The sequence below is a fragment of the Alternaria triticimaculans genome (genome assembly GCF_023758025.1).
Source record: "Alternaria triticimaculans strain BMP 0046 chromosome Unknown scaffold_3, whole genome shotgun sequence".
Classification (NCBI taxonomy): Eukaryota; Fungi; Ascomycota; class Dothideomycetes; order Pleosporales; family Pleosporaceae; genus Alternaria; species Alternaria triticimaculans.
The window spans coordinates 1,212,653-1,237,827 of record NW_026055960.1 but is presented as its reverse complement, the minus strand read 5'-3'; the positions used below and the strand labels follow the sequence as shown (position 1 = coordinate 1,237,827).

At 53.3% G+C, this 25,175-nt stretch overlaps 10 protein-coding genes across 10 annotated transcripts; 5 read left to right on the top strand and 5 right to left on the bottom strand.

The window, feature by feature from the left end:
* Positions 1 to 1,059: 1,059 nt before the first annotated feature.
* On the top strand, positions 1,060 to 2,240 carry J4E78_003096 (uncharacterized protein; the record flags this gene model as incomplete). The annotated part of the gene is made up of 3 exons (XM_049363739.1): positions 1,060 to 1,279; positions 1,332 to 1,652; positions 1,705 to 2,240. The coding sequence occupies 3 exons, from the start codon at positions 1,060 to 1,062 to the stop codon at positions 2,238 to 2,240; spliced, it is 1,077 nt and encodes a 358-aa protein (XP_049224404.1).
* Positions 2,241 to 5,543: 3,303 nt separating this feature from the next.
* On the bottom strand, positions 5,544 to 6,227 carry J4E78_003095 (uncharacterized protein; the record flags this gene model as incomplete). Its single annotated transcript, XM_049363738.1, has 1 exon — positions 5,544 to 6,227. One exon carries the CDS (start codon positions 6,225 to 6,227, stop codon positions 5,544 to 5,546), a length of 684 nt encoding a protein of 227 aa, XP_049224403.1.
* Positions 6,228 to 6,418: 191 nt separating this feature from the next.
* J4E78_003094 (uncharacterized protein) lies at positions 6,419 to 7,375 on the top strand (the record flags this gene model as incomplete). Its single annotated transcript, XM_049363737.1, has 3 exons — positions 6,419 to 6,650; positions 6,713 to 6,815; positions 6,865 to 7,375. The coding sequence occupies 3 exons, from the start codon at positions 6,419 to 6,421 to the stop codon at positions 7,373 to 7,375; spliced, it is 846 nt and encodes a 281-aa protein (XP_049224402.1).
* A 3,548-nt stretch (positions 7,376 to 10,923) lies between these two features.
* Positions 10,924 to 11,363, top strand: J4E78_003093 (uncharacterized protein; the record flags this gene model as incomplete). Its single annotated transcript, XM_049363736.1, has 2 exons — positions 10,924 to 10,931; positions 11,084 to 11,363. The coding sequence occupies 2 exons, from the start codon at positions 10,924 to 10,926 to the stop codon at positions 11,361 to 11,363; spliced, it is 288 nt and encodes a 95-aa protein (XP_049224401.1).
* Positions 11,364 to 11,554: 191 nt separating this feature from the next.
* Positions 11,555 to 12,805, bottom strand: J4E78_003092 (uncharacterized protein; the record flags this gene model as incomplete). The annotated part of the gene is made up of 2 exons (XM_049363735.1): positions 11,555 to 12,734; positions 12,801 to 12,805. 2 exons carry the CDS (start codon positions 12,803 to 12,805, stop codon positions 11,555 to 11,557), a joined length of 1,185 nt encoding a protein of 394 aa, XP_049224400.1.
* Positions 12,806 to 13,265: 460 nt separating this feature from the next.
* On the bottom strand, positions 13,266 to 14,173 carry J4E78_003091 (uncharacterized protein; the record flags this gene model as incomplete). The annotated part of the gene is made up of 4 exons (XM_049363734.1): positions 13,266 to 13,294; positions 13,345 to 13,670; positions 13,841 to 13,967; positions 14,020 to 14,173. 4 exons carry the CDS (start codon positions 14,171 to 14,173, stop codon positions 13,266 to 13,268), a joined length of 636 nt encoding a protein of 211 aa, XP_049224399.1.
* A 713-nt stretch (positions 14,174 to 14,886) lies between these two features.
* On the bottom strand, positions 14,887 to 16,885 carry J4E78_003090 (uncharacterized protein; the record flags this gene model as incomplete). The annotated part of the gene is made up of 7 exons (XM_049363733.1): positions 14,887 to 16,019; positions 16,071 to 16,355; positions 16,405 to 16,497; positions 16,563 to 16,568; positions 16,622 to 16,666; positions 16,718 to 16,771; positions 16,882 to 16,885. The coding sequence occupies 7 exons, from the start codon at positions 16,883 to 16,885 to the stop codon at positions 14,887 to 14,889; spliced, it is 1,620 nt and encodes a 539-aa protein (XP_049224398.1).
* A 294-nt stretch (positions 16,886 to 17,179) lies between these two features.
* On the top strand, positions 17,180 to 18,031 carry J4E78_003089 (uncharacterized protein; the record flags this gene model as incomplete). Its single annotated transcript, XM_049363732.1, has 2 exons — positions 17,180 to 17,261; positions 17,394 to 18,031. The coding sequence occupies 2 exons, from the start codon at positions 17,180 to 17,182 to the stop codon at positions 18,029 to 18,031; spliced, it is 720 nt and encodes a 239-aa protein (XP_049224397.1).
* Positions 18,032 to 19,251: 1,220 nt separating this feature from the next.
* On the bottom strand, positions 19,252 to 20,337 carry J4E78_003088 (uncharacterized protein; the record flags this gene model as incomplete). The annotated part of the gene is made up of 2 exons (XM_049363731.1): positions 19,252 to 20,047; positions 20,105 to 20,337. The coding sequence occupies 2 exons, from the start codon at positions 20,335 to 20,337 to the stop codon at positions 19,252 to 19,254; spliced, it is 1,029 nt and encodes a 342-aa protein (XP_049224396.1).
* Positions 20,338 to 21,616: 1,279 nt separating this feature from the next.
* Positions 21,617 to 23,498, top strand: J4E78_003087 (uncharacterized protein; the record flags this gene model as incomplete). Its single annotated transcript, XM_049363730.1, has 7 exons — positions 21,617 to 21,695; positions 21,747 to 21,840; positions 21,891 to 21,953; positions 22,003 to 22,222; positions 22,271 to 22,431; positions 22,484 to 22,829; positions 22,887 to 23,498. The coding sequence occupies 7 exons, from the start codon at positions 21,617 to 21,619 to the stop codon at positions 23,496 to 23,498; spliced, it is 1,575 nt and encodes a 524-aa protein (XP_049224395.1).
* Positions 23,499 to 25,175: the final 1,677 nt, after the last annotated feature.

Below are 25,175 nucleotides of genomic sequence, written 5' to 3'. Positions count from 1 at the left end.
CAATACACTTGAATGCCGCCATTACCCTGCAATCTGAGTCGAGGAGATGGCTTCCGCGGCCACATGTGGAGCCCAATTTGGCGTAGGAAGCACACAGTGTAGCTACAAATCGACCGCATGCGAAATGTCAGTCGCACGATAGCGTATATACCACCATCGTCTTAGATCAGTCGGAGTCTCTGAACATCGATACAACAGCCGTTCATCGGAAGGATACGACATGCGTGCTGGCTGATTCGTCCCGAAAGCCTACCCTTGGCTCCGTGGGCTTAGTATGAACGCAGTCGGATTACCTCGATTGTCATATACAAGGGTCGATATCAGTTTTTTGAGAAAAGGATCCGTCTTTGATCGCCGGTGCATCGTAGCGAGGTATGTTGCAAGAATGGTGAAGATGTCGTCAGACACTGCCGGAATAGCCTACGCGAAATTTGCACTTGGCAATCTGAGTACCTTGTAAGTGTAGCGATGTCTTTATTGAGACGGTTGAAGGTTCCTGTACACATGCCAGCGATGTTATCGTGAATGATGCAGCTCGAAAGAGCAAGGGGCTGGGAAGTCGCGGTCGCGTCGCGTTCGGTCCAAACTAATCGAGGACTAGTGTGCCCCTGGAGGAAGGCAAGAACGACGAAGCATCTCTCTGCCATACTAACACTATATCCGCCGTTGCATGCGCGGAAAGGTCGCGACGCGTTATTTCCGGATCGATGTCATTGCCAGCTGTGAATGAGACTCTGCCAAGCAGCACGCCATTCCACCCCCACATGTCGTAGCCTCAACCCCGCAACACCTCGTCGATATCGCGCATCATGGAAGATTGTGGTTGCAGGAAGCGACTACCGCCACTATCATAAGTGTGCCGAGAATGATTGCACCATAGCATCCATGCGATGATGCTACGATGCCAATGCACAAGCCGAGAAGTTACTGTTCATCATTCCCTCGATGCATATGCGCCTAGGTTCAGTTGGTGTGGCGAACAAGAGTAGGAGATAAGTGTGGTATCGCTCTGTCGGAATGCGAAACACCCTGTAGCAGTGCAAATCAGCATCGTTGATCATGGCTACGAACACCTTGACCACCACTACCATTGAGGATATAGGCATCAAGACGCAGCCTGGATATCCTCGCGAGCCTCTAAAGACCAAAGGCGTTCTGGATGCCTTCGAGTCTTTCGACGTTACACCAGTCATCGGCCGCGAATTTGTGGATGTAAGTCTGGAGCAATGGTTGCGCGCGCCAAATTCTGACGATTTGATACGCGACCTGGCAATCACAAGTAAGCCACACCCAATGTTTTCCCAACGATAGAACACTAACATTTTAGAAAGTTTCTCAGCGCGGCGTTGTCTACTTCCGCAAGCAGGATGATTTGGACGATGAACTTCAAAAAGAGCTGGCCCAGCGCCTCGGCGAGCTTTCTGGCAAACCAGAAACATCCAAACTGCACATTCATCCTGTTAGAAACGCGGGAAACCGTCTTGGAGGCAACGACAATGAGATCAGTGTCATTAGCTCGGATTTGGCGAAGCAACTCTTCAAGGAGCGGTCACAGACTGGCAAGCATGGCTGGCACAGCGATATCACTTTCGAGCCGGTACCAAGCGACTATGCAATCTTGAGAATGACGCAGCTACCAAAGTCAGGTGGAGGTGAGTGCGAGAAGTAGTCATACCCCCGTTGACTAGGCTAATAATACTCTAGATACTCTATGGGCATCAGGGTACGACCTTTATGACCGCCTCTCGAAACCGTATCAGAAGTTCTTCGAATCTCTCACCGCGACATACGCCCAACCAGACTTCAATCGTGCGGCGAAAGAAAACAACTTTCCCGTTTATACCGCTGCACGAGGAGCACCGGAGAACACTGGCGACTCTTTGACCGCTATCCACCCATGCATCCGCACGAACCCCGTCACAGGATGGAAATCTCTCTACAGCGTTGGCCATCACGTCCAGCGTATCAATGAGCTGAGTTTGGAGGAATCGGAGCGTACTAAAGCCTGGTTCCTACAGCTCATCACTGAGAACCACGATCTGCAGATTAGACATAGATGGCAGAACCCAAATGACGTGGCGATCTGGGATAATAGAAGCGTACTTCATACAGCAACGTACGATACCGATGGCCAAGGACCGCGGAAGGGGTATAGAGTGGTCAGCTTGGGTGAGCGACCATATCTGGATCCACAAAGTACGAGTAGGATGGAAGCCTTGAGGCTGGCGGAGGGACAGTAGCGTGGGATGCGTGCAGGTCTGGAACGCCTAGGTGTTACATTTGCTCAGCAAGGATGAGCCAAAGCAAGTCCAACCCAATGAAAAGGGGGGGCGAAGAAGTGCGGAACAAAGCCTAGTAGGCTGCTATGATCACGTGCCCATGCATGTCAGCTTCTGCCTACACTATTGAACGCCTCTACGACTCCGGGTACGCTATTGACTCCGTCTCACCATCCTTTCCCGCCTTGCTAGGCATCCTCCTTCACGTGATATATGCATCCCGCTGCCTTCGCACTAAACCTGTGTACCTGCTGAACCCATTGTCTACATAAGCTCGCATCGCTTCCATATTTTTGTTCTCCATACTTACCAGTCAGGGTCGGCGAGCACACGCATTCGCATAGACCGGCTTAGATCAGCTGCATGGCACCATTGCGGGACTGGTCTTGTCTGATGGCTCTTTGTGGGCGGTCGCTGGCATAATTTTTGATGGCTTTTTCATTGGTTCTTCGCACTGTGGTGAGAGGACTGAGGAAGGAGTGCGTATAGACCTGATGGACTAATGGAGCAAAGGAGCGTCGTATGATGTCTTCGGTGGATTGAGAGAAGTTGGTCATTGAAAAGTAGCCTATCTAGATGAGCACCCGCACTTCATACAACGAAGAAGCTTAACAGGTCTACAGCCTATATTAAAATGGCACCTGCAAATCAATCAACCTAACGTCAACGTAGGCTCCAGGATATTCAGTTGAATGAGGCGTCCAGTTGTTACCATGGGTTGAGTCAACCTAGTCTGAATTCTTTCGTTTCTGGTCGCAGTGCGTCCCAATATAGTTTCTCCACCATACCTAATCCTCGTCTTTCAACGACATCTCCAACCCGTTCGATCCACATGACGTTGTAGACATATGCCATTGGACAGGATCCTCCGGTCACCGACACAAGTTCCTTGCTGTATCTCGCCCAGGCCGTTACTGGCCAGCCACGCCTCGCCACCATGCGTGGTAGCGAAGTTTCAGCTTTTGAGAGCGCGATGAGCTCACAAACGCTGCCTTCTAGATGCTCGCCATCATAGATGTCGCACATCAAGACGATATTGCCAACCGTCTCCATACCGTAGCTTAGAGTCATGACCTTGCGATGCGCCTCATCGCAAGGTATCATATACCCAAAGGTTAGCTCTGCGTATTGCGCGAGGCAGCGAAGAATCGGAGAAGATGGAATGTGCAATCGCCGATGGGTTGGGTTGACGATCGGAAGTGGAAACGGATATTTAGTGCTTTGTGGAGTGTCAGTGTGGGTGAAGTAGTCGCCGTCCGGAGCGCCATGCCGATTCCACCCTGCGGGGAGCTTTTCATCGGGCTCCCGTAGTAGAGCTTGATATTGGTAGAACCCATTGAAGTTCTGGTCAGCTCCGTCTAGAGGGTTCTCCATCCAATACTTTGCTACAGGTGCCAGGGTCGCAATAGAGACCCAGTCTGATGCATCTTCGGTGTCGCGAAAGATCGCGGCATAGAAGGGATACCAAGCAGACAGACAGTCTACCGCTCCGTCCTTCCACCCAGTCCACGACCAGCTCGGTTTACCCTCACGTCTTCTGAGGTGAAGAGTAGGTAGCCAAAGCAAAGCGATGTCGAAAAAGAACCGTGGCATGCCGTGAAGTAGACCGTCTGGAAAGGTAGCGTCCATGATCTCAGTAGCGCCTGCAAATGCTGCTTGGGCATCCTTCGCGTAGGTTAGATCCCGTGAAGAAAAGTCTTCTACGAGCATTCCCCATCGACCGAGAGATGGTATCGTAGGGATTAGAGACATCATGCCCATTGGGATCCCAAGGTGCGGCCGCTCTGCTGGCCATGTACCATCCGCTGTTCCGAGAGTCGTGGTAGTTTCGGGATTGTTGATGTCTTCCGTGGACGCGAGCTCGTCAACACCCTCTCGCCATTGACAGCGTCCGCATATCCACGACACCCTATCTCCGAAGATGAGGAGACGACGTGAGAACAGAGATTCCTGAAATGTCCAGCCCCTGGTTGCCCATTTTGAATCTCCTGGATACGCATCCCATAGGCGAGGAGACGAACTAGGATCAGGATCTCGATCCGTCGAGGGACCTCCAATACCCCTCAATCCGTGTCCTGCATCTTGACCGTCGGCAGCAACGACAGTGAATTCGGCACTTGCGTATATACGAGCCATAGCTCGCAACGTGGCGTTCATCTCTTCTGAACTTGCATCTTGGATAATGCATAGACAATCCACCCACAGATACCGCTCGCCTAGAGCTCTGACTAGATGAATGGCATCCCGAACTGTGTCAGGAAGCACTATATTGTTGCATGTCTCGTACAAAGCTCCTGACTGCAACAAAATCTCGATGTTGGTCGTTGTGGTCTTAAACATAGGCGCATTGCCCCACACATACGAAAGGGCGACATACTTGATTGGCGGCGAAGTGGGTAGAATGACAAGCGAGCCACTGATCACGTCGACCAGCATGAGCTGATCGATGCTCTCTGCCAAGGCGTCGGAGTAGTCACTGTTGCAGCAAGCGCCGTGTGTTGCACGACAAGCTTGACGCCAACCTTGAACGTGCCGAAGATCGATTGTAGGATTAATTGACATAGAAGGTCTTTCAGCGCCAGTGGGAAACATGTTGAGTAAATACGACGATGATCGCGGGCATAAGCTGGCGATGGGTTTGACCGGTCGCAGGTAGACGACTGATCACCGCGATGAAGACCGGAGGACAGTCAGGAGAGATATGACTTCTTAAAAGGACACTTGAAACTATACTTATATAGCTATTCGCGATGGTGTCAGGATGCAACGTCAAGTTGGGAGTCCTTAATGTCGGATACAGAAGCGGGGGTTGTGACGTGGACAATTTGCGGCTGAATAGTATTCAGCTGCCTTACGTGAGAACGCACATGAGTATATTGTGATTCGCTGTCATAACTCAGACCTTGAGTTGGACGGAGAGCATTGACGCATTCGGAATATTTCGCTTTGTTGGCCACTGGTATGCCTGTATAAACACCCAGTCGTAAGCAACAGCGGATACGGCTCGTACCGTGTGATGCAGGACGTACTGTACTTGCTATGCGGCCGAGCAATTCCAAGACTCTCACGTGGGGGCCGCAAATGAATGTATCTTTAGTTCGCTGCGTCAAGCAGGTGAGGCCCAGTTGTTGAGAAGCCGGGTGCCGACAATGGAGTTTGGATTGCCTATATTGTCCGCCAGCGACATGCGTGCAGAAGACCTCGTTCTCAAGTAACGGTATTTGCGACCTGAACCGTGCAGCGGAGAGCATACTTGCTACGACTCTAGAAGAACTCGAGCCCGTTCCACCAGACGTATCCAAGCACAGCAGCCACGCTTGTGACCGCAAAGGGCAGACTCATCTCCACAACGCTCCAGATCCAGAGCGTACCGACTGGAGGAGCTGACTTCATGACGTAGAAGTAGCCATGCTTGTTACCCGAGTATATCAGATAGCACCCCGCCACGACAGAGCCTCCAAAGAACGTAGCGTCTCTGAGTATGGGAAATCGGTACGAAAAGTCGACGTGGGTGAGGTAGACTGCTAGGATGAATATGGGCCACGCTGTAAAAGCGCGCCACAGTATCTCATTCCAGAGTATATCCTCCCGGTATTGGCTGTATACGAGGACGTCGAGGGTGAGGTGGAGGACTGCCATGGAGATGGAGTAGAGGATGGAGTCCCCGAGGGGGCCGATCGGAGGAACATCGTCGGGCGATGCAGGTGTGGACGCTACGGGTACTTTGACAACTCGCGTTCTGCCGTTTATCTTGTCCAGCTCCCGCTGCCTCTCCTCGGCTAAGTCGAAAAGTGTCTTGCCCGTTGGCTTGGAGAAGTCGGGATGCTTCAGAATCATTTCGACGCCATCTTCATCGATCTCGTTGGTGGGCTGGAAGCCGCTTCCTTTGCCGTTCGCGCTTGTCTTGGACTCCTTGGCGCGTCGCTCTTTCCTGTTGCCGGTAGACATGGTGATGTGTATCTGGGGAGTGTGGTGTTAGGGTTGGGACACGTCGCGTGCGGCTCTAAGGAATCTCGAAGATGACGTGGGTCAAAGCTCGTTCCAGAACCTCGATGGCTTCATGCGCACGCGCTACCTCTCCTGACGCAGGTACATAGCAGCAATACAGTAGCAAACACCAAATCCAACATACTGCTTGTATGCGCTTGCTGACCATGAATTGGACTGTGTGGGCATCGGTGCCCGTCCTCATCTTCGTTTTCTGGATGTACACCAGCACCCTCGGCGCGTCTTTCCCCACATTACAAAACAAACGCATCCTACTGCTGATCGCGCATCCTGACGATGAGGCCATGTTCTTTGCGCCGACTTTACTGGCATTGACGCGTCCGGAACGCGGAAATCACGTCAAGATATTGTGTCTCAGTAGCGGTATGGCCCTCACAGCTCCCCAGTGCTCTCAGAGGCAATCACTCATCTCATTCGTGCAACAGGCGATGCCGACGGTCTTGGCGGAATCCGCAAGAAGGAGCTGGTCAAGAGTGGGCTGCAGCTGGGAATCGGAAGCAAGGAGGACATTCTCGTCGTGGAAGACAAGTACGCATCGCCATGCACGTCCGACTGCAACATACTGACTATGGTCCAGGAACTTCCCCGATTCCATGACAGTAACATGGCACCCTCGTCTAATCTCCAACCTACTCACCACCGCCTTCGCCCCAAACATGACCTCAATCTCTTCCAAGGAGGCACCGCAGGCGACTGTCGACACTATAATCACCTTTGACGCACACGGCGTCTCCGGCCATCCCAATCACAAGTCGCTCCACGACGGTGCGCATACCTTCTTGAAGGCGCTCATGCACCGACACAGCGGGTGGGAGTGCCCTGTCAAGCTGTACACCCTCACCACTACCTCCATATTCCGTAAATATCTTAGCTTGTTGGACGCACCAGCTACAATTATTGGCGCAATTCTCCGCAAGAAAGAGCTCGGAGGCTTTCCGACTCCACTCCTGTTCGTCAGCTCACCGGTCGGTTACAGGACTGCCCAGAAAGCCATGACCACGGCACACGAAAGCCAGATGCGCTGGTTTCGTTGGGGCTGGATCTCCCTGTCGCGCTACATGGTTCTCAACGATTTAAAGAAGGAATAGTCGCAGTGGTGTCGGGAGGCGCACCGGGAATCTATTGTAGCCATCGAGACCTAGTCTGAACTCTAGTAGGCCCATGCTGAGGCGATAATGTGCTACGTATACGGTGTGGCTGACAAACGGGAAAGAACACCCCATCGCAATTTCCGGACCCTGAAGTCGTGTAACATACCAAGGGAGGCAACTGGCGGAACACGGCAACACTGCCGCGGACAATGGGCTCCACCATTGGTCGTGCCTCAGGAACCTAGGGATGCGCGGGCTTGGAGGTCCGTGTGACTCTGGCATTACACAAGAGGCGTATTATAATTGTGCTCACAGCCTGCTCACTATTGCAATCCTCATGGACTAGGAGTGCATTGCACGTCCTCTCGACAAAAAGCAGAGACTGCGACTTGCGTTCACCCTTCGCGTCCTGCATACTTCACGCAACAGGCAGCAAAGGGCGCCGGGGAAGAGATCCGCAACCACTTGGAAGGCATCAATCGTAAGCTGGACGCCGATCTTCACATAACACCAACTGACGCGCTGGTGTTAGACGAAGCGACTTCGAAAGCCCGTCCGACGCGCACAGCGTGTGCACACCATGTCTTCTCCGCCCCTCCTTCGCCTGCCCGTTGAGCTTCATCTGGAAATAATCAGTCTTCTCGACCTAAGCAACAAAGCCAACTTGGCTTTCACAACTCGCCATTTCAGATCAATCATACCCACACCGACGCATGCCGAGTTTCTGGCCGCCGAAGGAACTCCTTGGGCCAAGACTAAACAACTGTATACTTGCAAAGGCTGCATCCGCTTTCACCACTGGAAAGCCTTTGCCGACGATATGAGAAAAGGCAAATGGTGTCGCAGTGGTATTTTGGCCCACACAAGATTTTGTCTCAAATGCGGGGTAAGCGATGCGCTGTACGTCCCAGGAACACTACTCACAATCTGCAATCGAGTTCACGTACTCTGCCTTTGCGGAGTTCTCACAGATCAAGTTGGCGACCGTCGTGGTAGGTGCGCTGGTTGTTCCCCAGGCCCGTCACGCAACTACAACTGTGACTACTTCAACAACGACGATGACGATGGCTGGAGGCAAGAACGCGCATCTGATCGAAACCACCTACGAGACATGTACGACTGGCCTGAAGAGGGACGCCTCTCAAGGTACTAAGACCGAGAGTGTTGTCAACGGCTGTGGGTAGGCAGTATGTCGTTGGTCGCAGCCGGAAGCAATGCTACCCTCGCGTACCAAGCTGGAGCATTTCACGGCCACGATCTCATCAGATATGAGAGTGCGACATCTTGTATAGACTACGGTTGCTGGTATTCAAGCGTTGTCCTCCTGTTAACGTTTGCCGCTGTGTTCACCAATAGACCGTTCGCAGACGTTCCTCTTTCCACCACGTCATGGCTGCTGTCAATATTCACAAATGCTCTACCATTCATAAGGTGCCCAACTTATGGTCCAGATTAGGGCTTTCACAGACTACCGATCTTGACGTTCGAGCCATTTGGAAGTAACGAAAGCTCTCAAATCACACCTTCGCTTGCTCTTAACCTGCGCTTCGCTATTCAGATCTCCCATAATCATAGCCTCAATTTACAGAAAATGCCGAACCCAGCGAAGCCCACCTCTGAACCAGACTCACCGATAGTCCCACCCGAGCGGCCAAGGACCCTCAAGCGACGCATTTCTTCCAGCTTCAATACTATATTAGCAGCCCTTCCCATACGAAGATCAAGCCCGCATATCAGTTCAACTCTACGATCATGCACGGAACTCGGAGAAGAGGTCATAATACAACGAGGCGTTGCTGGCGCTAACCAGCAGGCTCCTCAACCCCCTCCAGTCATTCGACTACAGGTACCATCGCTGTCCGAAACCAGCCAGCCCTGTCCTTATGATGCGAGTGAATACCATTCCTTCCCTAGCGTGGAACGCCGACGCTGCGATTTCTGTGGCATGCGGCCACCGAAGTCACCCTCTGGCGAACCATGCAATGAATGTCAGTCCCAAAGCGCACTTTCCCACATGAAATCAGCTTTCACATGGAAGCCAGGTCGTAAGATCAATGAGGAACCAGCAGTTCAGAGCTCTCGTCCACAGCACAGTCCTTCATCCGAAGAATGTCCGCGTTTAGTCCCTCCCGAAATCGCGGCGAAAAGGATAGGCAACCCACCACGGAGAGCAGCACTGCCTGTGCCGCGACCTGGTGCTATCAATCCAGCGCTGCGGCAGAGAAGTGCTACCAGGAGTGAAGACATTCCCCCGCGATCGAGAAGCGCTCTGGAGTATAACGAAGTGAGGCCAATCAGTCCCAAACTACATTATCATCGTTACTTACGCAACTCAAAGGATTACCCATACGTGCGCGAAAGTGAAGTATCGCAGCACCTGGATGCCATACGTGCCGGAGCCCCAAGTCCGCTAATCGATTTCGCCCGTGCTGCCCGTCGCAAGAAAACTTCGGATCCGACTACAGACTTCTCCGAGACGGTTTTCTATGGCCAGAAATTTTCAGCCGCCTTCACTAACAGTGCAGAGCAACGTCAAGCGTCGCAACCTTCGCGCAGCAACCTAGTTGTGGAGGGCTACCTCGAAACCGGTGGACATGTTGTTGTTGAACGACCGCGTCCTGAGCAGCAAGCCAGTATCGATGCACAATTGTACCATAGTAGTGTCTATCCTAGACGCTCCCCAGAGCAATCAGGGCGGCAATCGCGGGCGTCGAGACGGTCAGCTGATAGTCGCCGTCGCATGAGACATAGAGACTCTGAAGATGACTTTAAGACAAACGACCAGCTACCGGATTTTCAAGAGGGTCCTGCTTACGATGGAATGCCAAGATTGCGAGGTGGTAGTGGAGGCGACGAAAACATTCATACTCGTAGCTGTGGTTTGACGATGAAGCAACTGCTACTTACTTGTCACAGGCCTGGTCATGGTGATGACACCGACTCGGGTAGCGACGAACACTTGCCACCAGCGAGGACTCCCAACATCGCCGAAGTTGCACGCGCGTTGAGGAGGGCATACGGTACATCTCGCCTTCCGAAAGGTATCTCGAGACGCGATGGAAGTCAAGAGACACCACGAACGGGCAGATCCACGTCTGGCGGCGGAGACGTTACCAATAATATATCAACCTCGCGCACAGCAAGTTTTGCAGCTACGTACCCGCAGCCACGATCGATCTTCTCCTATCTACCATTGTTCGGTCTCGCCTCGATCTTCGCTCGCCTCACAGGCCCTTCTATCGATACTCCCGCCGTCTCCACGAGTCACGTCATACAACCAGCTACACTCCCTCCGACGGTCAGCCTTAGAGGCGGCGCTGGCTCACCTTCCGCTCTACGAGATCATCAGCGTGTTCCGTCTACGCTCTTCTGGCTCGCAGGCGGGAAGGGTAACCCGATTACAACTGCTAGCTGGAAAAGTCAGAAGCCCAAAAGGAGAATGGGTGGGGTGCTTGGAATGGCTCTCCACGGGCTAGAAGCGGGCACCGAGTATGGATCAAGGAAAAGTACGGGATATAGCAGTAGCAGTTCTGAGGTTCCGCGACATGTGGCAGTCACAGTCGCAGTCGCAGCCGAAGCAAGCAAGCCTGCCACGAAAGCGAAGGCAGAGAGTGTGAAGTCGAGCAGGTCTCACTCGTCTAGCTCATCCTCTTCCTCAAGGAGTAGCACAAAGAGTCACAGCAGTCATTCCTCGACTTCCCATAGATCTGCTGCCGCAGGTGGCGAGACACAAAGAGAGGCACCCTTGGACCCGGTGCCGGAAGAAGCTCCTGCTGCACCAGCAGCAGATGCTCCCCCAGCTAACCCCGCCGCTGCTGGGGATCCGCCAATACAGGTACCGAGAGAAGAAGCTCCTCCCGCCGATGATGCGCAACGAGAGCCTGTGGACGATGGTGATCAGGGCGCTGCACCCGTTCCGAATGAGAATGAGAACGAGCACGTGGGACAGGCGGCAGCAGAAGCAGAGGGAGGGGCTCAGAAGTGAACTGAGGGAGTGCTAAAGAAATGAAGAATCAGGGTAATGGGTACCGTATCGCAGTGTAACCGTGCTCATATCGAACGAACTCTTCGTGCTTGCGGTACTGCTTCCGACTGCACCTATGCTTTCCAATGCTACCAAAACACCCGCACCTAATCTTCAAACCTCTCTCTCGTACAAGATATCTACCCCAGGGTCTAACTCATCAGTCCATGAACTTGCTCCCCGCTCAAAGTAGCCTTTGCAGCAGGTCTCTTCCCCGCCGCTTTCTTAGACGTAGGCGCACTCGTCCTCCTTCCACTCGCCGAAGGCCTACTAGCACTCGCACTTCCACCGCCCCTCTGCGCCTCAACAGCAGCCTCGTGTTCAATCTTACTGACCGCCCTCGTAATCGCCATACTGTATCCGCCAATCCACTCGCTCCAGCTCTGCTTTCCATCGCTGTTATCAACGGCAACTTCCATTGTCGAGCTCATGCTTCTCTTTGGCTTTGGTGTTGTTGCAGAGGAAGATTTCGAAGCGGGGACTTTGGTGGTTCTGCTGCTGGACTGCTGTTGTGGTGAAGAAGCGTTGTTCTCGGTAGCGCGTACAGCAGCGGCAGCGCGTCGTTGTTCGAGGAAAGATCGCGCTACGTTTTGGGCGGCGGAGACGCCTGATTTGATCGTTTTTACGTCTTCGAGGTTGACGTTGGCGGGGATGGGGATGCGGTAGCTTCCTGATAGGGTGACTTGTCTGTCTGTACCTGCTCTTGCTCCGGATGCGTCCCTGTCGATCTCTTCGACATGATCTGTTCCTCGACTTGTGGCGCCTTTGCTGCGAGGATTGAAGTGTTCCAGATCCTGTCGTGCCACCTCCAATTCGCCCTCGAGACGCACGAGTTCTTCATCTGCTTCCTCCTCTTCGTCGTCGGCGATTTCCTGGACCCGAGGATCGCTTTCATTGGCTGTAGTACTAAGTGTGGGGACCTGCGCTGTAGACGAGACTTTTCGCCCTTTTCCTCGTCGGCGAGGGGAGCGGCCAGGTCGTGAGTCGGGAATCGCACCGGCTTTGTAGAGCTCTTCTACCTTGGCTTCCAAGCCTCTGACACGAGACTTGAGCGCTTCGAGCTCGGAGGGCGACGGTACATCTGCTGATGTTTTACTTGTGGTCGTAGGCTTTGCTGCATCTGTAGATGTTGATGTCGGCTCCTTGTTCAGCTTCCTGGGTTTCTTTTTCGGTGTCTTCGCTGCCGGGGCGGTAACGTCATCTGTGCTTGGTGTTGCCGCAGCCTTCTTTGCTGACGATGCTGAAGCCTTTGTAGCGGGCTCTTTTGGCAGGACGACTCCGCCCGCGGACCCTGCTCTTCCCTGTTCAGTCTGGCTTGGAGTAGCGGCCTTCCTGGATCGTGCCTGCTTGGCTGGCGTTGCAGGTGTCGCATTGGGTCCCGGTGATGATGGCTTCGACGCCATTGTGTGAAGATGTCCCCTCTATTTGAGCCCAGAAATGATATGTGCCAAACCCCTAACAACGCGCGTCGTGTCTATGGTACGCTTCCGCTTGGCTTGTATGATGATGATGAATTGGGGCAACACCCATGAACGTGTCGATTTCCTAGCTCAACTAATTGGAATGAAACACTATATGCATCGCAAGACACGAAAAGGAAAGTGATAGCGTAGGCGATCGCCGCCAAAGCAAGATATCGAAGTTGGACACAGGCCGAGCACATCTGACGTATTGTGGCGCACGTACCGGGATCCTGCGTCGTGAACCCTGTTCGCGGCACGTCAACGGCGATCGACTAGACGTTAGCATCGCTGCACCACATGCAAGGGAAAGGACCAGACATTTTTAGCGGTTTTCTTCCTTCTAGCCTGCTACAACGGGCGCAATCGAAGCAGTATGCTACTGTATCGACAATCCAGAAGCCTACATTACCTTGACGTCCATCTGGTCTTCTGCATCGTGTGTTGTTGTAAATTGCAGCATCATGTAACAGAAGATCTACTAACAAAGGCCAAGAATTCGCAGCCTTCAGGCAAGTCTCCAAACGGCCACTTTATACCGTCCTCCTTGATGACATTCAGCGCAGCCAGGGGCTCGGCATGATCAACCCAGAATGCAGTGTCAGCACAGCAAACAGCACCTGTCTGATCACCCTGATCAAACAAGGAGCCCGTAGGTCTAGCCATCTTGACGTAAGGAACTGGCGAGGACTTCATAATGGCGGGTACAAGCTCTTTAATCCCGCTCAAGTCCACCTTTTCGATACCATGTCCGAAGGCTCGCAGAGCAGCACGAATAGTAGCAGGATGGGATGAGAGGATTCCGAAACTGTGGTCGTGCTTGTTTTCGCGCAAATATAATAAGATCTGCAAGGTTCAGTGAATGCTGGCTAAGGTCAATGAGTTGTGTGAAGACAAACCTTTATAGCCAGCCCGTTGCGCCTGAAATCCCGACCGATGCATAGCTGTGTAATCCACCCAATTTTGTGACCTTCGTACTCCCAGAAAGTTGCAAAGGCATGGCCTACAAGTTTGCCGTCGACCGTAGCGCGTATCAGAACGCTGTCAGTTCCCGGAGCAAGGGACTGCTCACGAAGACGGTTTTTGGACATCTTCACGGGGCGTCCTACAAGGGCATTAGCATTGCATCCATTAGAGAGAGAAAATAACGTACATACCCGGCTTGCAGAATTTACCAAATGTGCCCATTTTCTCTTCAGCAAGAGGACCCCAGATTCCGTAGTCAGAGGAAAAGAGCTCTGCGGCTTGAGCGAGCATGTCTTCCGAGACATCATGGCCCTGAATCTTCTCGATGACAATAGTGCCAGACATAGTGTGGATGATGTTTTGTTTTCCAACTCCGAATATTGTAGTTATGACAGGGAAAGATGACGACCAAAGAACAGATTTCATAGCCCCAGAGCGAACCATGGTCTGCATGCTTGAACCCTTGAACCCTTGACAACGACCCACCCCTGTCAGACCCTCATACGAACTCCACATACACATCACAGTGATGAACTGCATTACTGCAAACGTGCGTCAAACATTGGAGTGTAGATACTTTCGAAATTCTTGTTGCAGCTAAATACATGCCAGTGCATACCATCCCTCTAACCCCCTAACACAGATCCATCAAAGAGAGCTTGGCTGGGCCACAACAACAGACACTGATGGCGAGAGGAGATGATCGAAAATATGGCATATCCTATATTTACCGGATGTGGAAGGTCTAGGAGGGCGACCAATACTTTTTGGAAACGAGCAGCGCCAAGGAACGGCATCGTCAAGGGGCATGCAGAAAGAAGCTCGTAAAACGTCCCAAGTCCAGCCACGGACGCCTTGCAAATCGCGCTCGGATGAACAGGGCTGTCGAAAGGACGATGATTGTGCAGTGATGCAACAATATGGGAAAACCGCCGAACAAAAACAGCTGTGATAAACAGCAAAGCCAGAAACACAAAGGACGCCACCACGCCGTCGGATATGCGTTGCGTTCATCCCAGATACAGCATCGGGGCTAGTCTCAATATTGATACGTCCACCTAAGACGCGATGGCGCGGGCCGGGGCACCTCCGCCTCCTCGGCGGTTGTTCTTAACGTTCTTGGTGGGCTTGGTGACGGTGCTCCAGCCATCGTCGTCCATAACCTCGGTAGTAGTGCCTTCAGGGGCCGCAGCTGTGCTGGACTTCCGCCTCCATGAGCCTTGTTCAGCCTTCGGTGGGTCGCGAGTGACTTCTTGCGGCTTGACGTCCTTGTCGTGTACAATCTCTCCCTCGGCGTCCTCATCCTGGCCGGCAGAGTTGCCCTCATCCACCCGTTGGAGGATCTCGAAGTTAGACTTGGGCTTCTCCTCGCTATCGTTCTCCTCCTTCTTTGTCGGCGTTGGCTGTGCTGAGTCCTTGGGCGCTGGCTTCTCCGCGGCTTCCTTGGCCTTCTTCTCCTCGCGCGCCTTGTCATCGGCTTCCTTCTTCTGGCGCAATGCAAGTTGCCTCTTCTCCTCGATCTCTTTCTCACGAGCAGCAGTGTCGATGGGGCGGGCGGCACCGAATGGGTTGGGCTTGTCTGAAGGAGTGGACGCGTCTTGAGCTGGTTGAGCCTCGGAGACGGTTCGCTTGGCCAGGTTCAAGCGAGGGCGGCCAGCGGGTGCAGCGGCCTGCGGTGCCGGTGATGATGGAGTGCTAGCGTCGGGTGTGGATGTAGGCGACTTGATAGGCGCATCGGGGCGCATCTTGGATCGCCATTGGTTGTCATTGTCTGCCGCAGTAGGCTGCCTCTCAAATTGCGGTCGCTCCTGGAACTCACGGCGGGGTCCACGAGAGCCCTCGGTGCCTTGACCCTCGCCCCAGGCGGGGGACTGTCGGCGGCCCTCGCGGGGACCTCCTTCGAAGCCACCCCGGGTGCGGCCGCCCTCGCTGGGAGGAGGTGCAGCGGATGGAGAAAGAGGTCCTCGGCGCTCCCAGTTGCCAAAGTCGCGGGGCTTTCCGTCGCTCTCGAATGGAGGTGGGCGGCGACGCTCACCACGCTCGCTGCCGGCGTCAGATCCTGCGTCGAAAGCGCGGTCACGGCCCGAGCCGAAGCCGCCGCGTCCGGAGCTGCTGCGCTGGCCAGGTAGATCAGGGAGGGGTCCCTTCCGGGTCCAGTCTGTGATGACGCGGGCTTCTTCGCGGTCCTTGGCTGTGACTTGTCAGTAGTTATTTGGGTGCATCCTGTAGACATTTGACGTACGGGGTTCAGCGACGCTGACACGGATATTCCTGCCCTGGAAAGATGTGCCAGACAGGTCGAGCGCCTTCTTCAGTCCATCAACGCTGCCAAATTCGACGTAGCCGAAACCCTTGGGCTTTCGGTCCAGTTTGTCCTCGACGATGCGCACGTTGGTCACCTCGCAGTCGGCGAAGAAGTCGGTCACGTCGCCCTCGGTGGCATCGAAGGAGAGGTTGCCCAGGTGGGCGGTGTACGGGGGCTTGGAGGGCATGGGGAGCGCCTCGCGAGTTGCGAATCCACGGTCGGCTGGGGAGTTGTTAGTATATGCGAATGCGTGTAAGTGTGCTCTCCTCACCGTAGCTGCCAGCGCGGTCAGCACCGAAGCCGCTGCCGCCGCCAGAGCCAAAGGTCGGCCTGTCGCCGCCATAGCCAGAGCTTCTACCGGCACCTAAAAATGTGTCAGTCTTCCGTCATGGGCATGTTCGCGCTGCGACAGTTGGTGGGGTGTATTACCGGCTCCTGCAAACGTTAGTACACCGGGCCACTCCCTAAGCAGAATGCGTGTCACTCACCAGGCATTGGCGCATCCTCCATTTCGTCGGCCCATGATCCTAGCGCTGCTACATGTCAGTCGACTGCGCGCTCGGGGGCAGGTAGGCGGGGCGTACATTGGTCATTCAGGAATTCTCCCAGGCCCATGGTCTGTTGCTTCTTCTTGGGCGCTACAACACATCGTCAGCCATGGCTTCTTGTTTTGGGCGCGGTACAGAGCGGGGCAAAAAAGCCGGCTCGAGTGACGCCTGCAATTTGCGTGCGCACCACGGCGACGTACCCATGATTGCGGTTTGGCAGACTGTGCGCGAGTGGATTCGGCGCGCTGTCTGATTCGGGTCTGGAGAGCGGTCTCTTGCTCTCGGGTGTGGTCTTGGTGGTTGCGGGGTCTGTGGTTGAAGCGTGTGTGGGGTGAGTTCTTGAGACTTTCCCGAACGGAAATCTTAAGCTCAGGCTGTGCGTTCGTTGGGCCTCGCTTAGTCAGCGCCTTTGCTTTTCCAACGGCGGCGAACCTTGCATTGTCATTACCCGAATCTGGTCCACGACCTTCAGCCCTGGATCGCCCCCATGAAAGAGCGATGAAAGCCAAACATGACCCAGACCAGGTCACGCAGCCCCTCGAGGTTGCCCGGCAAGCACTCTATATTGGCGGAGCCTCAGGTACGCACATGGTCTTTTCACCACCCTACGTAGTCTCGCTTCGTTGTAGTCGTGCGCTTCCATTTCACTCCTGCATAATCGTCGTCTTGTCAGCTTTTTCTCACCTCATGAATTTTGCCTAACCTGTTTCAGCCGTACCCGGTACTGTGATTGGTGCCTTCTACGGTACTATCCGCACGCAAACTCCGGTTCTCTTCTCCATTGTGTCAGGAGCGCAATGGTTCGCCATTGGCAGCACGTTCTGGGGCATCCGCACGTCAGTCCTCAACCACGCTGGCTTACTCAACTGGTGGAACCTCACTCGTGGGGCACCCGTCTATCCTCGCACCGACCTCAACCCAACCACGTCTGACAAGGTTCGCGCGTCAGCCCTTGCTGGTGGACTGACTGGATTCAACCTCGGCCTCCTCTTTCGCGGCCCTCGAAATGTCATTCCAGGTACCATCATGTTCACTCTGTTCGGCTGGGCAGGACAACATGGGTACAATTACCTCGACGCCAAAAACTCCAGCGAAATCCAGGAACGAGCGAGAGGTGAAGCCAAGCCCAAGGAGAACTTTATGCAAAAGATAGCAAAGAGCAAGTGGAGTCCTATGCAAGTCTTGACCGACGACGACTACGAGAACATGATGCAAGAAAAGCTTCTCCGGGTCGAGGCGCAGATCGCTGTAATTGACGATAAGATTGATGTATTGAAAAAGCAAGCGTTTGAGTTGGAGACACAGCGGAAGATGCAGGAAATGCAAGAGCGGGGACAAACCACCAAATGAGAGGATGACCTTTTAGCCATGCATGCCGTAGACTTGAGACCTGGAATGCGTCATGTAAGATATATTTCATTTCTCTTTTTTGGTGAATTCGTAGTACTCTTCTTTCACATTGCGCAACTGGTGATCTTGATCATTGTTATCATCACTTCAACGAACACTGGTCTCACTCATCGTTCCATTTCTTACCTTGATCCTCATTATCATCATACATGTGCGCTTGGTCATCTAGTCCTGCTGCTTCATTATGCGAACTCATCGGCTTCAAGTTGTGGCTCGAGTGTAGAAGGTCATCACAGGTCGGAGTCGCGCCACAAGTGATTTCATACTCGTCAAAGGCCTCATAGCTAACGCTTAGTACCTCCGCAGTAGCTACGCATTGCCATTACTTTCGGGATACACGAAGTAGCCTCCGCCCTTTGCTCGAGACTCCGCAGTAGTGATAGACCTTCGCTCTGGAAAACGGCCATCGAGCAGTGCGAGCGTCTGCCCCAAGCTCGTCATCACTCTCACCACCATCACTCTCGCTTCCCACCGGCGCCCCGACCCTCCGCCATCGCACAACAAACACCCAAAATGCAAACGCGCACGCCCGCGCACGCAGCGCTCTCACCAGGCACCCACGCGCTCGCCTTCAAACCCACCTTCACTCCACCTCAGGTCCCACCCCACACTCCACACCATCTCCCCCAATATATAGCACTTAAATCCCCAATCTTCCATCAACAAGCCGCCTTGGCTGAAGTTCGAGAGGAACGACCAAAGACAGGAGCCCGCAACCACAATATTAACGGCTTCCGAATGGTTAATCGGTCCAGACCCAACTCACTCAAGGCACCTTGTTCGATTCCCCAGTCTGCCTTTAGGAACATGTGGACCCTTGAAGGATACAACAGACAACAATGTCCAGAAACGAAAAATCAGCAATGGTTAGACGTCGTCTTCTATCTTCGGATAGAAGATGCTTTTTTGCCCTTTTTTGCAACATTGCTCTCACTGTGTTTAACCTTTTACTGTGCGTACATATTTTAATTGCATGCAAGGCATCTAGCATTCTTTACATGTATTTGCATCGCGCAAAAGAAAGAGAGGTGTAAGATAGCTAAGAAGAACTAGCTTTGTAGAGACGGCAATTTGTGAAAGACTAAATAAAGATAAACGCAGAGAAGCTTTACTTTTAGATTTCTCTTTGCGGAATGTGCACATGCCTAGCGCGACATAATCTACTGCTTAACTTCAATTGGCTTACCGCCCTGCTCTCCACTCTTCAAACAACTCTCCAAGATCTCTAGATCCTTCAACGCCTCCTCGGGACTTTGCATCTCGTTCCTCTTTCCTTGCTCCAGACTCTTCGCCCAAGCCTTGATCTCCTGGTTCACACCGTTGCCCTCATCGGGGAACTCCTTTGTCTCTGGGTCTTTGCCATCCTTGGTGATGGTGACCTTGCCGCGAGCGACATGAACTGAGCCCTTCTCGCAGGCAACCAGGTACTCAGAGCCAGTGTCGGTGGTACCAAAGCAAATGGACAGAGTACCAGAAGCATCGTTGTCCAGCTGCATAGTGGCGTTGAGTGTGTCGACAGGCGGAAGGTGCTCCTGAAGCTGCGCGGTGAATGCACTGACCTTCTTGATCTTTCGGCCGCCACCTTGTAGCAGAAGACGCGTCGCCGCTACGAAGTGCACGCCGCCGTCAAGCACGAAGCCGCCCTGGTGATCCGGCTTCTTACGCCATTCCGTCTCGTAGTACTTGCTGCCTGCCGATACCATGGCAGCAACACGTACGCGGAAGGTAAGGATGCGGCCCAGGGAAGCGACCTGCTCAGAACCCCAGACGTAGGAGTCGATGAAGCGGAAGTTCTCAGCTACGGTGTAGACTGCAGAGGTGTTGGAGGAGTCTTGTGTCCATGAGAGCAGTTCGCGCGCGGTCGCTAGATCCTTCGCGATGGGCTTCTCCGCAAAGACATGTTTGCCAGCTGCGAGCGCTTTCTTGATGTAGTCAGGCTGGGGGAGGATCGGTAGTCTGAGTTGCGATATGTTAGCAAATCATGCTCCGCACTTTGTCAAGCAGTATACGTACGCGATGACTACGCCCTTAACATCATCCCTCTTCAGTAGGTCTTCGAACTTCTTGCCATCCTGGTCGTCGCTGTAAAGTTCGACGTCAGACAGCTTCTCGGATAGAGCTTTTGCCGACTTGAGTGATCGCGAGTAAACTGCTTTCAGGCTCAATGACGGGGTATCTTGAATGGCGGGCAAGTGTTCTTCTTTGGCGAAGATGCCGCTTCCGATGATAGCTACGCCGATAGACATCTGGATGGATATTCCGCAAGTCGATGGCACAGGAATTCCTGGAAAATCTCGAACAGCTCACTCTCCTCGAGATATGTAGTCCCAACAACGGCTGTACTGCGGCTAAATGGCAATTGTAGTGGAGGAAATAGTAGTCTCTTCCAATAGCATCTACGCCATAACCCGTCGCGGGGTACATGTCGCTGCCCCACGATGGCGATGACGTCGGGCACCATACCGTAAATGGTTAAGGGCGATCAGCTCCACGGGTTGCCGACTTTGTCGCAGTCGGCCTTCCATCAACATCGACATCGTACAACGCTCATCGCACATCTGTTAAGCTTCCTGTCCTGCATGATCGACGCGACCTTCATGCATACCATGTCGCGCATTGGACACGCGATCATCACGCGTCTTGTCTTCGGCAGTTGAAGCGAAACGTGAAGAGCGCTCAACATTCGCGCATGAACGCGTGTGCTATGCTGATGACAGTCACAGAGGGCAGCCTGGATTACTGAGAGTCGTCGCAATGCTTACAGAAGATTTGTGCATTCACACCCAACGCGCAACATGCCAACGATTGTATCATCTGTTCCAGGGTCAGGCACCCCACGCGCCATCGGATCTACCTGTCTACCTCCACCTCCCGATAACATAAAACGGCCCCAACAAGACAGCACGGTGGCCCACCATGTCATCACATCACCGCGTGGATATGCTTGTGATGGTGTCTTGGCAGATGTCAATGTCCAGAGCAACTGGTAATGGCTGAGACGCGTCCACAACTAACTATCAACGGCTGCATCGATAGATATGCTGCCAATCAGGCATGATTTCCGCATGTATTCGGACACTGGGGTTTTCTATGACCGCGGATTTTGCTTTCAGTTGGGCCTATATATCTATGGGAAGTTCCGACATACTGAAACACGTCGCGTTGGACGTCGCGTTCGGCTAGCCCTCATCTGGCTTCGGCAGTCGAGCCCATGCAAGGCGTCGATCGACGAGCATGGTTGGTATATCGCTTTGTCTCAAACGCTTCAGCGTAGTTTCGTTAGTATCAGGCTACCCTTGATGCCTCGAGCCCTATCGCAATGCGGTCATAAGAGAGGTTGGCCCAAGGCACTCATCGTTCAGAGCTGGCCTCGCTGTCCTACTGCTGCTGCTTCATTCATTATACATTTTAATTACTCTTTCTCAACGCAGCGCGTTCGAAAAGACTGCCGGCAGTCAGCTACATTCCTTCCATTCTCGATACCATTCTTTCACTTTCGCGTTCGCAGACCTAGGTACCACCAAGATGGGTTTCGGTATTCTAGAAGACCGCCATATGGCAGCTCCTCCGGGAACATCTACCATCAACGACTCTGAACCTGCCCGTAGGATACATCCGTCGGAACAGTAACACGGTGTCACTAATCCCTGTTCAGTAGACTCAAAGGTTGACTTTAGCGACGTCAAGCGCGATGGGGATGTTATCTTGCAGCCACAGCCTTCGGATAGTCCCAACGACCCGCTCAACTGGTGAGAGATTATGAAATTCCTGTCACGATACATTGTCTCACGCGTGGCAGGTCACCAAAGAGGAAGGAATGCATCATGATTCTGCTCGCTTTCAGTTCCGGTGTAACAACAGCGTAAGCATCGAAGACACTCCATTGTTTCCACAAGCTGAGTCTCTGCCAGTCTCGGACCCATGGTGACACCCGCTCTCCCACTCATCGCCATGAAGTACAACGTTAGCATCGACATGGTATCGAGTCTGATCATTGGCTTTCTCGCCTTCTGGATTGGTTTCACCACGTTCTTCACAGCTGCTGGAGCGAACATCTGGGGCAAGCGACCCTTCTTCATCATTTCTACCGTCATCCTTCTTGCAACGAACGTGTGGGGATTCTTCACCAGGGTATGTATCGAAAGATGAGCTAGCAGGTTCTTCGTTGACATAAAGCAGTCTTTCGTCTCTCTCGCTGTCATGCGAGTCGTGCAGGGTATTGCATCAGCACCCCTCGAGACACTTGTCACCTCCACAGTATCCGACATGTACTTTGTCCACCAAAGAGGTACCAGGATTGCGGTCTGGGGCTGCATGCTAGCCTCCGGTGTGCTTCTTGGGTAAGTTTCTCTCCACCCCTTCTAACGCACCCGCGGACTGACCCAATCTTAGTCAGACAATCGCTGGTGCTATCATTCAGAACGTTTCTTTCGAGGCAACGTTCGGTATCTCTGCACTGATCTTCATCCCGATCCTCTTCGGCATGTACTTTTTCGTCGTCGAGACCACCTACTATGGCGCCCGTCCTACTACGGACAAGCTTGCCGTTAATGAGAAGCACAAGTCCGTTTCCTCCGTTTTCGAGCTCGAAGAAGAGAGAGAGTCATACCACAGCCAGCTAGCGCTCTTCCGTGGCCGCTTGTCACAGGAGTCATTTTGGAAGAACGCTTGGAAGCCTGTGCCACTCATCGCATTCCCCGCAGTGCTCTTCAGCACTATCGTGTATGGGTCGTACTTTGTGAGTAGTTCATCAGCTTTCTGCGAGACATGCGCTGACTATCCCTTTTCTTTCTAGACGTGGCTGCTCACCATCTCCGTCCTCTCCGTCAACATCTTCTCCGCGCCACCGTACTCGCTGAACCCAGCACAAGTCGGTCTTACCAACCTACCTCTCCTCGTTGTCGCACTTATCGGCTCGCCTCTGTCCGGCTGGACAGCCGATGCTCTTGCGAAGTTCATGGCCCGCCGCAACAAGGGTGTCTTCGAGCCTGAATTCCGCCTGACTCTGATGGTACCTGCCGTCATCTTCGCCACCATCGGTTTCCTCGGCTTTGGTATGAGCACTTCTGCTGGCTACCCCATCGTTTGGCCCTTGGTATTCATGTCCATTCACTCGCTCTCCGTGCCGTTCGCGTCCACAGCCAGTCTGACCTACGTCATTGACTGCCACCCCAAAGATGCAAACCAGGCCTTCGTCACCATCAACTTCACAAAGGCGGTGTTCACCTTCATCGCAACAACGTACGCGAACGGCATCATGGCCAACATCGGACCACGCGCGGTGTTCGACGGCATCACGGTCATCAACTTGGGAATCTGTGCGCTTACCATTCCGGCGTATGTGTTTGGCAAGAGGTTCAGGGGTTTGGTGGCGCGGAGCTCATTTGGTAAGAAGATCTCTGGCTGAGGGCTTGGGCCGTGCGTCTTCTACTGCGACGACAAGGCACGAGTTCAAAGGGATGGTGATGACATATGTAGTTTCATGAATACACACAGTCGTTATAGATCTGAATCATTACAAAAGTACCGTATTGATGCTGAGACACACCAAGCTTTGTGCTACGTCAGCGAGCTGATTGGCATTGGCTTGATCAGAGGAGCTTCCAATTGTGGTAGTTGACACCGTGACTTTGAATGCGTACTGTATTGTGTTATCTGCGTAAGGGGACATGGTGACTCAATGCGGAGAAGGTATGATACAGCAAGTAAACTTTTGTATTTGAAGAGAATTCTTTGGTATCGTGAATCTAAATATAATGCAACCACACCCAAACGCCGTTGACAACGTTTGCAGTGCCCTGTACCAAACATCCCACGATCATTTCGTGAGTGAGCACATGCGTCCCGCGCTTGGTGCAAGTTCTTACATGATAATTTTGGTCTTGCGATACACCCAAGCGGTTCTCTGCGCTCTGCGTCGTCACTCCTGACGGCGCGATATGGTGGCACAGGTCTTCGCGTCTCGGCGTTCATGTCGCATCAAGGTCCGTCTGCTAGACAAAAGCAAGCGACCTGCTGTTGACTGTGACGTCCTTGGAGTCGTATGTGGGTCGAGCGTTATTCGCTGAAATTGAATAGTAGCTCGATGCTTCAGTTCGTCACTCGTCTCGCACCGCCATCCATCTCTCTAGCCCCTGGTCTTTGCGACAACATCTGTGCCATGGACTGCGACGCATTTGAGGCTGATGAAGTTGCGTATCTGGGGCTTAGTGGTGATGTCAGGCTGGCTCGTCGTGATGTCGAGATGTTGATGGATGATGGAGATGATGAGGTTGCGTTCTTGAGGAAGACGCGCGCTGGTGGGAATTGGCTGACTGGCGGCATTGTGATAGTGTATGTGTGCTGTATTGTTGGTCTGATGTGGTATGCTCGAGGATGAAACGTGGTGATCGTTCGGTGGTAATAAGAGCAGGGCTTGTTGTTTGATGTCGTCGATACGATGGCACGATGTGTAGTAACCGGATGTTGGATATCTCCTCCCAGCTGATGGAATGTCTGTTATAAGCAAAAAGCGTAGCAAGAGCAGCAACCACTCATCTTATATCCATCGACGAATCCAAATTGACTCACCCAACTAGACCCACACTAACTCTCTACCCTCGGAGTCACAAGCAACTCGCCCATCCACGCAAGCCTCTAGCGCGCGTGCCCCCCAAACCCGCCCGCGCCGTGACATGTGAAGCCCTTCCCGTTTCGAGCCATGATCACCCCACGGCATCGTGAGCATCACGTCTTGCACATGCGGATCCGGACCCAATCGGCGGACAATTCTCGTTCCAAAGGAGACGACTACGACCAACGCAGACTAAACGACATGCACGCGATCGTGGGTTGCGTCCAGCTCATCTAGCTCCCGTTACCCCGGGTGGGTTTTCCGTGTGCGACTACGGTGCTTTGAGCCATTTGTCTTTTCCCCCAGTTTGCGCGAGCCGACCCTCCACCTCCACCCCCCAAACGCCCGGAAAAGCAAAAAAGGGCCGAGAGGCGCATCGCATTGCGCATTGTACTTGCAGCTTACACACCTACACAATTCGAGAAGCAGCCAAGGTGCCGAGGCGTGTGATGGTAGTTGGTGCGTGTTTGA